Genomic DNA, 13234 nt, shown 5'->3' on the forward strand with positions numbered 1-13234 from the left:
CTCCTGCCTCCGCCTCCCAAGTAGCTGGGACCACAGGCACCCGCCACAACGCCCAGCTATTTTTTGGTTGCAGCCGTCATTGTTGTTTGGTGGGTCCAGGCTGGGGATTCGAACCCGCCACCTTAGGTGTACGTGGCTGGCACCTTAGCTGGTTGAGCTATAGGCGCCGAGCCTCAGTTTTTTTTTTGAGACAGAATCTCACTCTATCATCCTGGGTAGAGTGCCTTGGCATCATCATAGCTCACAGAAACCTCAAACTCCTGGGTTCAAGTGATCCTCTTGCCTCAGCCTCCCGAGCAGCTGGAACTATAGGCAGCCACCACAACACCTGGCTAGTTTTTCTACTTTTAGTAGAGATGGGGCTGGTCTTGCTTAGGCTGGTCTTGAACTCCTGACTTCAAGTAATCTTCCCGCTTTGGCCTCCCAGAGTGCTAGGATTATAGGTATGAGCCACCATGCACAGCTCATTTTCTTTCTTTCTTTCTTTTTTTTTTTTTGTTTTTTTGTTGAGACAGAGTCCCACCCTATGCCCCTGAGCAGAGTGCAGTGGCGTGGTAGCTCACTGCAACCTTAGACTCGGGCTGTGGGCATCCCACTGCTTCAGCCTCTGGAAGCTGCTGGGATTATTAGGCACTTGGCTGGGTTTTTCCACTTTTTTTTTTTTAAATACATAATCATTTACTACTTGTTTGTTACAGAGTACACAAGACAAAATACAAATAGCAAACAAATTTTTTTTGTTATGTTTTTACTAAAGTCTAAAAAAAAGACAACTAATATATATAAATAAAAGTAAAAAATAATTTCTAAAAAAAACAGATTACACCAAGTCTTACAGACAGTAGAAATAGAAATACTTCAAAATCATTCTACTTAGTCTGGATACCCCTGATAGTAAAATTAGAAAAAAAATATTATTATAAAGGGGAAATTACAGACATATTTCACTTATGAATAAGGATGCGATATGATAAACAACATATCGACATGTTGGATTAAAAATTGATATTTAAGTAATATACGTTAATCAAAATTAAATCCAGTTTGTGTGAGAGTTAAACATTATTATTTATATATATATATTTTTTTGCCCACAACCCCTTGCTCCTTCTCAGTCTGATCTCCCCTTCCCCCATGTCCCACCATGTCATTGTCATTAATTGTCTTCATATCAAAGTTGAATACATAGGATTCTTTTTTTTTTTTTTTTTTTTTTGAGACAGAGCCTCAAGCTGTCCCCCTGGGTAGAGTGCCGTGGCATATATATCTCACAGCAACCTCCAACTCCTGGGCTCAAGCAAGTCTCCTGCCTCCGCCTCCCAAGTAGCTGGGACCACAGGCGCCCGCCACAACGCCCAGCTATTTTTTGGTTGCAGCCGTCATTGTTGTTTGGTGGGTCCGGGCTGGGGATTCGAACCCGCCACCTTAGGTGCACGTGGCTGGCGCCTTAGCCGGTTGAGCTATAGGCGCTGAGCCTGTTGGAAGATTTTTTATTGTTTCTTTAATCTCAGTGCTTGAAATTGGTCTGTTCAAGAGATCTATTTCATCCGGGCTAAGTTTAGGGAGAGGGTATGATTCCAAATATTGATCCATTTCCTTCACATTGTCAAATTTCTGGACATAAAGTTTCTGGTAGTATTCAGAGATAATCTCTTGTATCTCTGTGGCATCAGTTGTTATTTTCCCTTTATCATTTCTGATTGAGGTTACTAGAGATTTTACTTTTTTATTTCTAGTTAGTCTAGCCAAAGGTTTATCTATTTTATTAATTTTTTCAAAAAACCAACTCCTTGTTTTATTAATTTTCTGAATGACTCTTTTGTTTTCAATTTCATTAATCTCTGATTTAATTTTGGATATTTCTTTTCTTCTGCTGGGTTTAGGCTTAGATTGTTCTTCTTTTTCCAGTTCCATCAAATGGCCTGTGAGTTTGTTGATATGCTCACTTTCTGATTTTCGAATGTAGGCTTCTAAAGCGATAAATTTTCCTCTCAGCACTGCTTTTGCTATATCCCATAGATTCTGGTAGCTTGTGTCTTCATTGTTGTTATGATCAAGGAAGTTAATAATTTCCTTTTTAATTTCTTCCTGCACCCAGCTATCATTCAGCATAAGGTTGTTTAACTTCCATGCCTTTGTGTGAGGTTGAGTGTAACTGCTGGAGTTGAGTTCCACTTTTAGTGCCTTATGATATGAAAAGATGCAAAGTAGAATTTCAATTCTTTTGAGTCTATTGAGGTTTGCTTTATGTCCAAGGATATGATCAATTTTAGAGAATGTTCCATGGGACAATGAGAAGAATGTATATTCTTTATCTTTGGGATGGAGTGTTCTATATATGTCTATCAAGCACAGATGTTCTAAGGTCTCATTTAAGTCTCTAATATCTTTGTTTAATTTATGTTTAGAAGATCTGTCCATCTCTGAGAGAGGGGAGTTAAAGTCCCTTGTTATTATGGTGTTATAAGATATCGTGTTGCTCAGACTAAGTAAGGTCTGTTTCAAGAATCTGGGAGCATTTAAATTAGGTGCATAAATATTTAGAATTAAAATGTCTTCTTGTTGTATTTTTCCCTTGACCAATATGAAGTGCCCATCATTATCCTTTGTAACTTTAGTTGCTTTAAACCCACATGTGTCTGAAAATAAGATTGCAACCCCTTTTTCTTCGGACTGCCATTTGCCTGAAAAATTGATTTCCAACCCTTAACTCTGAGTTTTAATTTGTCTCTTGATGTAAGGTGTGTTTCCTGCAGACAACAAATAGATGGCTTGTGTTTTTTAATCCAATCCGCCAATCTATGCCTCTTGAGTGGGGAATTCAAGCCATTGACATTTATTGAAATAATTGACAAGTGTGGTTGCATTCTATTCATCTTATTTTGTGAAAGTCCATTGCTTAGTTTTGTCATTTGCTTCATTGTGAAAACTAGGTTCTGTCCTTTAATTTATGGGTGATTACTTTCCTGAAGGTCCATTATGATGATCAGTGTGTAGGACAGGTTGAAATATTTCCTGTAAAGCTGGTCTTGTTGAGACAAATTTCCTCAGTGTTTGCATATCAACAAAAGTTTTAAATTCTCTTTCAATTTTGAAGCTTAACTTAGCGGGATATAGAATTCTGGGTTGCAAATTATTCTGTTTAAGTAGGTTAAAGATAGGTGACCATTGTCTTCTAGCTTGAAAAGTTTCATTAGAGAAGTCCATGGTCACCCTGATAGGTTTGCCCCTGTAGGTCAGTTGGCGCTTACTCCTGGCAGCCTGCAAAATCTTTTCTTTTGTCTTGACTTTAGATAAATTCATTACAATATGCCTTGGGGAAGGTCTATTTGAGTTAAGGTGACCAGGGGACCGATATCCCTCAAAAAGGGGTATGCCAGAATCTTAGGTAATATTAGGGAAGTTTTCATTTATAATAGTCTCTAGAATGGCTTCCATTCCTCTGGGGCATTCTTCTTCCCCTTCAGGGATACCTATAACTCGTATATTGGACCACTTCATAGTGTCCCACAATTCTATCAATGAGCGTTCTGCTTTTTCTCTCTTCTTTTCAGCCACTTTAACAATTTGGGTTATCTCGAGGGATTTATCTTCTAGCTCAGAGATTCTTTCTTTGGCGTGGTCTAATCTATTACTAATACTTTCTATTGCATCTTTGATATCTCTGATTGACTGCTTCAGTTCCTTCAATTCTGTTATGTCCTTTCTGTATTCTTCGTATCGTTGATCTCTTATTTGATTCTGTTTTTGAATTTCCTTCTGGTTATTATCTACTTTCTCAGCAATTTCTTTCATTGTTTTTTGATTGTTTTCCACTTTCTCAGAAATTTCCTTCATTATTTTCAACATATGTATTCTAAATTCCCCTTCTGTCATTTCTAACATTTTCTTATAGGAAGAATCCTCTGCTGTAGCTACCTTGCGATCCCTAGAAGGGGTTACTCTGGACTGGCATTTCATGTTGCCAGGATTTTTCTGCTGATTCTTCTTCATGAGTGCTTTCTTATATCTGTCTCCTTACCCTAATTTTCCTTTCACTTCTTCTTATTCTAAGTTACTATGTTACTGGCCTAAAATTTTAATGAGTCCTTTTGGTACAAGACCAGAAGGATGAGAAGATTGAGGAGCAAGAAGGGAAAAAAGATATTAAAAAAGAAAAAGAGAGAGAGAGAGAGAAATAAGAGGGGGGTGAGTAAAAAGAAATATTAAGAAAAAAAGAAAGACAGCAAAAGAAAAAGACAAGAATAGTATAGGTGTATAGTAGGGTATTATGACCCACTGTTAAGGACCCCCAATCTCTGGGGGTTCCAGGTTAGGTGATGACCTTAAGGTCAACAGCTCTGTGTCAGCTGGCTCAGACACAGTACCCCACCTCCACCAGGTAGAGAGGAGAGACCAAAATGCTATAAAGCAAACCATAACAAAAAAGCAAAAACCCCTAGTAGGATAAAGTTGACAAGTTAAAAAAAAAGTAGGGGCAGAAACACTGACAAAAATAAAATTCTAATTGTTAAAGAAGGCAAAAGCAGAAGGTTATATATAGACTAGAAAAAGTGTCAAAAAAAAAAAAAAAGAAGAAAAGTTGAAGTTCAAAAAAAACCCCAAAACCAAAAATAGAAACAAACAATATATATATCTTGGTAAATACTGTCCAGGCAATAGGTGATCTTCTAAGGAGTGAGAAGTTAATCTCAAAGTTGATACAGCTGTACAAGATGGAAACTAGAGGCCTTAACTGGTTTCACAGATCCCGCAGGCTTAGGAGCCCGAATGTCTCGTAGGCCCACTTAAAAGACCCTCCAAGCCGTGGGCCTAGGGCAAGCAGAAGCTTTCCAAGGAAAGCACGTATCCCTGGGATCTCTCCTGACATGGCCGCCTGCTTATCCAATGCGCCAAATCCAGTTTCCCTCAATGCCCATGAGGGCCGAGGGTGTTAATCTGCCAAACACCGGGATCTCCACACTCCTCCAGCGTCACAACCCCCGCCTTTGGGCAGCTCAGTCACTAGATTACCCGCCCAAGGACGCCCGTCCGATCCCCGGCCGATCCCGCACTGCACCATACAGGTGCAGCTCCCCCATAGAAACTGTGCAGGCAGCATACAGCGGAACGGCATTAGCTCCTTACTGGCTTAGTGGCTCAGTCCGGTGGTCTGAGACAGCGCCCAAAGTCATTCGCACACCGGCCCCAGGTCTCCCAAAGCAGTTCAATGGAGTGTCCAAGTCCAGACAAACCAAAACAGCCCCCAGGCAAGGCTCTTCCTGCTTGCAGTCTCGCTGTTGCTATAGGTACAGCTGCAGGCAGCCTCCGACTGAACAAATGGGTACCCACTACTTGCCGGTTTTCCACCGCTTCTGACCTCCTCGTGGGGTTCTAAAGTCTCTCACTGACTTCCTGCGTCACCAGAGGACAGCCTCTGGACAAAACCCACCAGCCAGAGATGCCTGAAATCTTCTCTCCCCCTTCTCATGTTCCCGGTTACACAGAAGCTGCTACTCGGCTGCCATCTTGTTGTCGGTTTTTCCACTTTTTTCATGAGTTGGGGTCTCATTTTCGCTCAGGCGAGTCTCTAACTACTGAGCTCAAGCAATTCTGCCTCCTCAGCCTTCCACAGTGCTGGGATTACAGGCATGAGCCACCGGGCCTGGCTTCTTTTTCTTTTTTGAGACAGAGTCTCACTATGTTGCCCTTGGGCTTAAGTGATTCTCTTACCTCAGCCTCCCAAGTTGCTGCAACTACAGGCACCTGCCACAGTGCCCAGCTATTTTTTGGTTGTAGTTGTCATTGTTGTTTGGCAGGCCTGGGCTGGATTTGAACCCACCAGCTCCAGTCTATGTGGCTGGCACCCTAGCTGCTGAGCTACAGGTGCTGAGCCCTAGCTCATTTTCAAGGTTTTGAGGAACCACCACTGTTTTCCATAGTGCAGAAATGATTTTTTAAAAACGAGATAGCGTCTCATTATCTTGCCTAGGTTGGACTTGACCTTCTGAACTCTTCAGCCCACTCTCTAGTTGAGACTACAGGTATGCATCACCACTTCTGGCCTTATGCAAAAACTATTTTTAAAAAATATTTTCAGCTGAGTGTGGTGGCTCCCACCTATAACCCAGAAACTCAGGAGGCTGAGGCAAGAGGGTTGCTTGAGGCCAGGAGTTTGACACTTCTCAGGCTGAGCAAGAGTGAGACCTTGTCTTTACAAAAAATAGAAAAATTAGCCAGGCATTGTGGCAGGCACCTGTAGTCCCAGCTACCTGGAAGGCTGAGGCAGGAAGATCTTTTGAGCCCAGGAGTTTGAGACTACAGCGAGGTGTAATGATGACACTGCGCTCCAGGCTGGGTGACAGAGTGAGAGTCTGTCTGAAAAATAAAAAACAAAACATGAAAAGGAAGGAAAGAAAGAAGAAGAAGGAAGGGAAGGGAAGGGAAAGGAAGAAAAGGGAAGGGAAGGGAAGGAAAGGAAGGAAGGGAGGAAGGGAGGAAGGAAGAGACTTATTAGTTATTCTAAGATGATAGGAAACCAATTAATTGTCTTGAAAATTGGGTAAATGCAAAAAAAAAAAAACTAAGTAAATGAAAGGAAAGACTTGAGCATTTATTCCACCTTTTCTTCAAACTACTAGTGGATCAGCAAATTGTCGGAAAAGAGAAGGTGTCTCCTTATGAAATAATTCTAGCAAGTATATGAAAACGAAAGGATAGAATATCGTCACTTAGCAACCCCAGTGAACAAATAGATGTTGGCTTTGAGCATCAACAGCTACTAATGTGAAAAAAGAGAGAATGTATTGTACACATGTGTCAAAATATCACATGCACCCCAGAAATATGTCCAATCATTACATATTATTGCAAAAAAATTAACAACAAAAACGAAAAACAGTCAGACAGTATGTGCCACCAATAAGATATCAGGAACATCACCCACTGAAGATTGCTGATACAGTCAAACCCAGGTCTAATGGAGCAAGTGTCTGGATTCGGCCAGAAATGTGGAGAACAGAGGAATGTGTTCAATAGCACCAGGGAAATCCACACATTGAGAAATTCTACAGGCCCAAGAGCCTGGGTTCTTCAAAGTTAAATAGAAAGGAAAAGAAAGGGATGTAGGGAAAATCTGTACACTGAAGGAGGCTTAAAAGACATAACAGGCTCAGTGCCTGTAGCTTAGCGGCTACGGTGCCAGCCATATACACTGGAGGTGGCAGGTTCAAACCCAACTTGGGCCTGCCAAACAATGACAACTACAACCAACAACAATAGCTGGGCGTTGTGGCAGGCACATGTGGTCCCATGTTCCCTACTTGGGAACTCAAGGCAAGATAATTGCTTAAACCCAAGGGTTTGAGGTTGCTGTGAGCTGTGATTCCATGGCACTCTACCAAGGGTGACATAGTAAGACTCTGTTTAAAAAAAAAAAAGATGTAACAGTGTTGGGAAATAGGCAAGACTAAGATATGTGGTCTAGGGGTGCATACTAAGGTGACTATACTCTAAAGAAACACAAGGAAATAATTACTGTAGAAGTCAGGGTGAGGTGATACTTTGGGAGAGAGGAGAGAGGCTGGGATTGGGCAGACCCTGAGGGTCTTCTGGGGGCTCACAGTCTACCAGGACAGTGATGCAAGTGAAAGTCTAGGCTCCTGCTTCAGAAAGACAGGAAGGACCTACCACTAGGAACCACTAAATGAACTCCCACCTACTTGTCCTTCCTTGGGGAACAGGAGCTTGGTTTTATTTATTTATTTATTTATTGCCTTCCTAAATAGATAGAATTTCTGGATGGAGAATTTGTAGGCAAAATGCATACCATCGATATGCACAGCAAGCTGGAACTGTCTGCTAATCTGATACCTCGGCCCGGCACATCCCTGATCCCACTGGTAAGTGTGTCTCCTGGTGGTTCTAACATCCAGACTCCCACTACATTTTCAACTCTGTAGAATTTGTCTCTTTGTGTCTTTCTCCACAATCATCTCCTGTGTTTCTGGGTTTGGTGGGACGATGGCTGTCTACCCACCTGTTTGCCTGTCTGTCCTCCTTTAGTGCAGACCCATAAATTCCTTTTGTTCTTTTTTTAAATATTTTTTATTTTTTTTTAAATGGTGAAAAACTTTATTCTTCATCAAGGTATTCCTTTTGTTCTTAACTCAGCCAAAGTCAGCTTTTGTTGCTTGCAACTGAGAACCTTGATACTCATACAGCCTTCCTCTATCCAGTGGTAGGAAGTTTCTGGGGCCAAGAATCCAAGAAGTGTCTAAGCCTACACTTTTGGTCATGAGCATAGATGGTCTCACATTTTTTTGACCTAACAACGGTGTGAAAGCTATACTTATTCAGTAGAGACACTGAATCCATCTGACAATTTTGTTTTTCACTTTCAGACAATTTTGTTTTTCAATCAATTGCATGAGGCCTTTAACACTTTGTTATAAAATAGGCTTTGGGGCCAGGTGCAGTGGCTTACACTTACAATCCTAGCACTTGGGGAGGCAGAGGCAGAGGCAGGAGGATCACTTGAGGCCAGGAAATTGAGACCAGCCTGAACAACATAGTGAGACCCCTTTTCTACAAAAACTAAGAAAAAACTAACAGGGCATGATGGCATACACCAAAGGCTGAGGCTGAAGGATTGCTTGAGCCCAAGATAGCAAGGATTCAGTGAGTTATGATGATGCCACTGCACTCTAGCACAAGTGACACAATGAGATTCTGTCTCAAAAAAAAAAAAAGAAAAGTAGTCTTTGAGTTAAACGATTTTGCTTAACTAGATAATGTAAGTGTTCTGAGTGCTTTAAGGTAAGCTTAGTGATCACATTGGTAGGTTAGGTATATTTTAAATTTTTTTTTATTTTTGGCTGGGCATGGTGACTCATACCTATTGTCCTAGCACTCTGGGAGGCTGAAGTGGGAGGATTTCTTAAACTCAGTGGGAGGTCTCTTGAGTTTGAGACCAGCCAGAGCCAGAGTGAGAACCCTATCTCTACTAAAAATTGAAAAATTAGCCCAGCGTTGTGGCAGGTGCCTGTAGTCTCAGATAACTTGAAAGGCTGAAGCAGCATGATTGCTTAAGCCTGGGACTTTGAGATTGCCCTGAGCTAGGCTGACACCATGGCACTCTAGCTCAGGCAACAGCGTGAGACTCTGTCTCAAAAAAATTTTTATTTTGAGTCTTGCTCTGTCACCCAGGCTGGAGTGCAGTGGTGTTATCATAGCTCAGTATAGCCTTAAACTCCTGAGCTCAAGAAATCTTCCCTCTTCAGCCTTCTGAGTGACTGGAATTACAGGTTTGCACCACCATGCTCAGCTATATTTTAATTTTTTTTTGTAGTAACAGGGTCTTGCTATGTTGCCCAGCCTAGTCTTGAACTCCTAGGCTAATGAAGACCTCTTGCTTCAGCCTCCCAAAATGCTGGAATTATAGGTGTGAGCCACGATGCCTGGCCTATTAGGTGTATTAGGTTAATTTTCTTTCTTTCTTTTTTTGAGACAGAGGCTCAAGATGTCGCCCTGGGTAGAATGTCATGGCGTCATAGCTCACAGCAACCTCCAACTCTGGGGCTCAAGTGATTCTCCTGCCTCCACCTCCCAAGTAGCTGGGACTACAGGCGCCCGCCACAACACCTGGCTATTTTTTGTTGCAGCCGTCATTGTTGTTTGGCGGCCTGGGCTGGATTCGAACCCGCCAGCTCTGGTGTATGTAGCTGGTGCCTTAGCTGCTTGAGCCACAGGCGCCAAGCCTCAGTTCATTTTCAATGTACATTTCAACTTAGCATGAGTTTATTGGGGGATGTCACCCAACTTCAGTCCAGGAGCATTTGTAGTTAAGCAGAAGATGGGGATGATTTGTGTGAGGAGATGAGAATAGTGTCACTAAATACAAGGGAGGCAGAGCCAGGCCCCAGGCTTGTAACAGGGGTTTTAGGAGGCCACACAGGGTTCTGACCCATGCCTCCCTCCTGTGTCCCTTCCTCACAGGTCCAGGCTGTCTGCAGAACGAGGGCTCAGAGGCCACAGTGAGGGTGCATGGGTAGATGAGGTGGGGCCATGGTGGGAACTGAACAGGCAGCTACATTTGCAGAGAGAGGTTTGGTTTCCATCTGAGGGTGTTTAGGGTCATCCACAGGTATTTGTCACCTGTTCATGCCTGCTGGCTCCACAGGGCAAGTGTTTCTCCTTCCCTTATCCCCAGGTGATGGTGAGCAACCCCCACTCTTTGGGACTGCAGGCCTACTACTATGAGAATGGCAACACCTTGGATGGGAACGTTCAGTACAAACTGGTGAGCCCCTGCCAAACCCCACCACCACGACATCAAGGGAGGCCACCTTGATGGCACTTTATGAGGGACCCTTGTGGGAACACTCCTTCTTCAATCTCTTTCTTGTATGTACTAGGGTAAGGTACAAGAGGAATTTGGTAAAGGGGACACAATCCCTGCCCCTCCTACTCAGGAGAGAGATGGGTGGGCAGCCATCACCTACACACATGAAATCATGAGGTGTCACACAGGGGGTGGGACAATGTGATGGGGAGAGATGAGCTAGCTGGGTAAACTGAAGTATTAGGATTTAGAGGCACTCAGGTCTTGGCCAAACGTGGATCTCAGGAATCTGTGGAGAAAAGCAGACCTGCCAGGCCTCAATTTGGCCTTGACCCCAAAGCCCAGGACAGCATTAGGTGTTGTTCATAGGATAGGGGTATGACCAGGAGGGAGCTGGTTATGACAAACCCTTTTGGTCAGCTGCCATCACGTCACACCTAGATACGAGGGAAAAATGATGTCACACCTCACGGTGGGTCCCTAAAGCAGATGCAGGGAAGGACGAGGAGCCCCGGCTTGGAGCTGTTGTTTCTATGAACTTCCCAAAGCCTTTCATAAGCAATGGAGTTAGAGCAAAGAGGGGCTGGGCTGCTTCTGGGTTCCTCCCACTGCTATCCCCCTCTGACACCCCATCTCTCTCATCATTCTGTTTTCGGGGGTGCCCCAGGGGATACCACTGCAGTTGGGGTTTCTTCTCTTGGTCCCACAGGACATTTACCTAAAGCAGCAGCAGCACTGGGGCAGGACAGACCCCGACTTCACATCCAGGTATGTCATCTCTGGAATAGAGGCAGGGGCCCTGGGCTGCCTATGGGGGCTCCTTTAGAAGGAGCAGGGAGAAGCAGGCAAGATCTAACCTCTAGCCTCAGGACAGCACTAGAAACCCTTTACACATGGCAGTCCCTCAAAATAACTAAACATAGAATTACCATTGGATCCCACAACCCCACTGTCGGCTCTTTCCAAAAAGAACTGAAAGCAAAGACTCAAGTAGATATTTGCAACCCATGTTCACAGAAGCATAATTCACAACAGCTAAAAGGCAGAAGCAACCAAAATGTCCATCAATGATAAATGGATAAACCCAATGTGGTCCAAACATAAAGTGGAATATTACTCAGCCACAAAAGGAAGGAAATTCTGACACAGGGTTTAATGTGAGTGAACCTCATTGTGCTCAGTGAGAGAAGCAGACACAGATCCCACTGTGTGATCCCACTAATAGGAGGTCCCTAGAATCACAGAGACAGAATGTAGAATGGTAGGTGCCAGGGGGAAGGGGGTGGGGAGTTAGTATTTCATGGGGACCGAGTTTCAGTTTGGGAGGATGAGAAAGTTCTGGAGATGGAGGGTGGTGAAGGCTGCACAGCCATGTGAGTGTGCTTGATGGGTAAGATGGTAAATTTTATGCTATGTGTATTTTCCCACAATTAAAGATACAGAGCTGGGCATAGTGGTTCACATTTGTAATCCTAGCACTCTGGGAGACAAAGGAGGATCACTTGAGGCCAGGAGTCAGAGACCAGCCTGGGCAGCATAGCAAAACTCCATCTCTAAAAAAATTTAAAAATTAGCTCGGCATAGTGTTGTGAGCTGTAGTCCCAATTACTCAGGAGACTAAGGTGGGAGGACCACTTGAGCTCAGGAGTATGAGCCTGCAGTGAGCTATAATTTGCACCACTGCAATCCATCCTGGGTCACAGAACACAACTGTGCCTCTAAAAAATAATAAAAATAATTGTTTTTAAAAAGAGAGAGAGTATCCCAGTACAAAATTTGAGAATGGGCCACCTGGGAAGTACAGATTCCAAAGAATGGAAGTCAATGTTCCAAAGTATAGACATTAGGGATCACTGGTATAGGCAAAGCTTAGGGAAGTTTAACAGAATTTTAACATCTTCTTATGTAAAGCTTAATGAATACAATTACAATGATCTCATTAGTCAGGGTGGCCTTTTTATTTCGGGAGAAGTATATTCATCATCCCACACTGAAGATGTAGCTGCCATGGGACTTGGACATCATCTGATTGAGTTAGGCACAGGACGACGACGGAGGCAGTTAATCTATAAGAAAGATCAGTGGTTATCAGGCAAGAGGTCTGGTCCCTGGTGTCCCCTAGTCATTTCAAGGGTCCTGAAATTTTATTCTCTTTTACAGAGGGGAAAGGACCCACTCATGGGGGTAGGCAAAATGATGAAGGCTTGGGTAGGCAGGAGGCCTGGGTTAGGTGCTGTGGGTAATTTAAAGTGCCCTCTGGATCATTCAAAAAGAGCTACTGGGACTGGGCACAGTGCTTCACACCTATAATCCTAGTATTTTGGGAGGCCTAGGTGGGAGGATCACTTGAGGCCAAGAGTTCAAGACCAGCTGCTGGCAAAAGTAAGACCATCTCTATAAAAAATAGAAAAATTAGCTGGACATGGTGACGCCTTTAGTCCCAGCTACTTGGGAGGTTGAGGCAGGAGGACAGTTTGAGACCAGGAATTTGAGGCTGCAGTGAGCTGTGATGATGCCACTCCATTCTAGCCTGGGCAACAGAGTGAGACTCTGCCTGGAAAGAAAAGAAAATAGAGGGAAGGTAAAAGGGAAGGGAAAGGAAAAGGGAACTACTGAAAGGGAAGAAAAAATAATTTTCCCTCTGCCCTTTCATTTCCTAGTTGGTACAGACCCTGGTAACAAAAGATAGGTTAGCAAGGGTGGTGCCTGTGGCTCAGTGAATAGGGCGCTGGCCCCATATACCGAGTGTGGTGGGTTTGAACTCGGCCCCGACCAAACTGCAACAAAAAATAGCCGGGCATTCTGGTGGGCACCTGTAGTCCCAGCTACTCAGGAGGCTGAGGCAAGAGAATCTCTTAAACCCAGGAGTTGGAGGTTGCTGTGAGCTGTGACACCACAGCACTCTACCAAGGG

General features: G+C 43.6%; 1 protein-coding gene across 1 annotated transcript in view; it reads left to right on the plus strand.

Moving 5' to 3' along the window:
- Nucleotides 1–13234, plus strand: part of CATSPERD (cation channel sperm associated auxiliary subunit delta) — a gene marked incomplete at its 5' end in the record, with an annotated part of 92782 nt that overhangs the window by 51977 nt on the left and 27571 nt on the right. Inside the window, 3 exons of the mRNA XM_023516247.1 lie at nucleotides 7767–7880; nucleotides 10190–10279; nucleotides 11031–11089. Of these exons, the coding sequence (XP_023372015.1) occupies nucleotides 7767–7880; nucleotides 10190–10279; nucleotides 11031–11089 (263 nt within the window). The remainder of the gene's footprint in view (nucleotides 1–7766; nucleotides 7881–10189; nucleotides 10280–11030; nucleotides 11090–13234) is intronic.

The sequence above is a fragment of the Otolemur garnettii genome, unplaced genomic scaffold, assembly GCF_000181295.1.
Source record: "Otolemur garnettii isolate 467f Iridium unplaced genomic scaffold, OtoGar3 scaffold00088, whole genome shotgun sequence".
In the NCBI taxonomy this organism is placed as follows: Eukaryota; Metazoa; Chordata; class Mammalia; order Primates; family Galagidae; genus Otolemur; species Otolemur garnettii.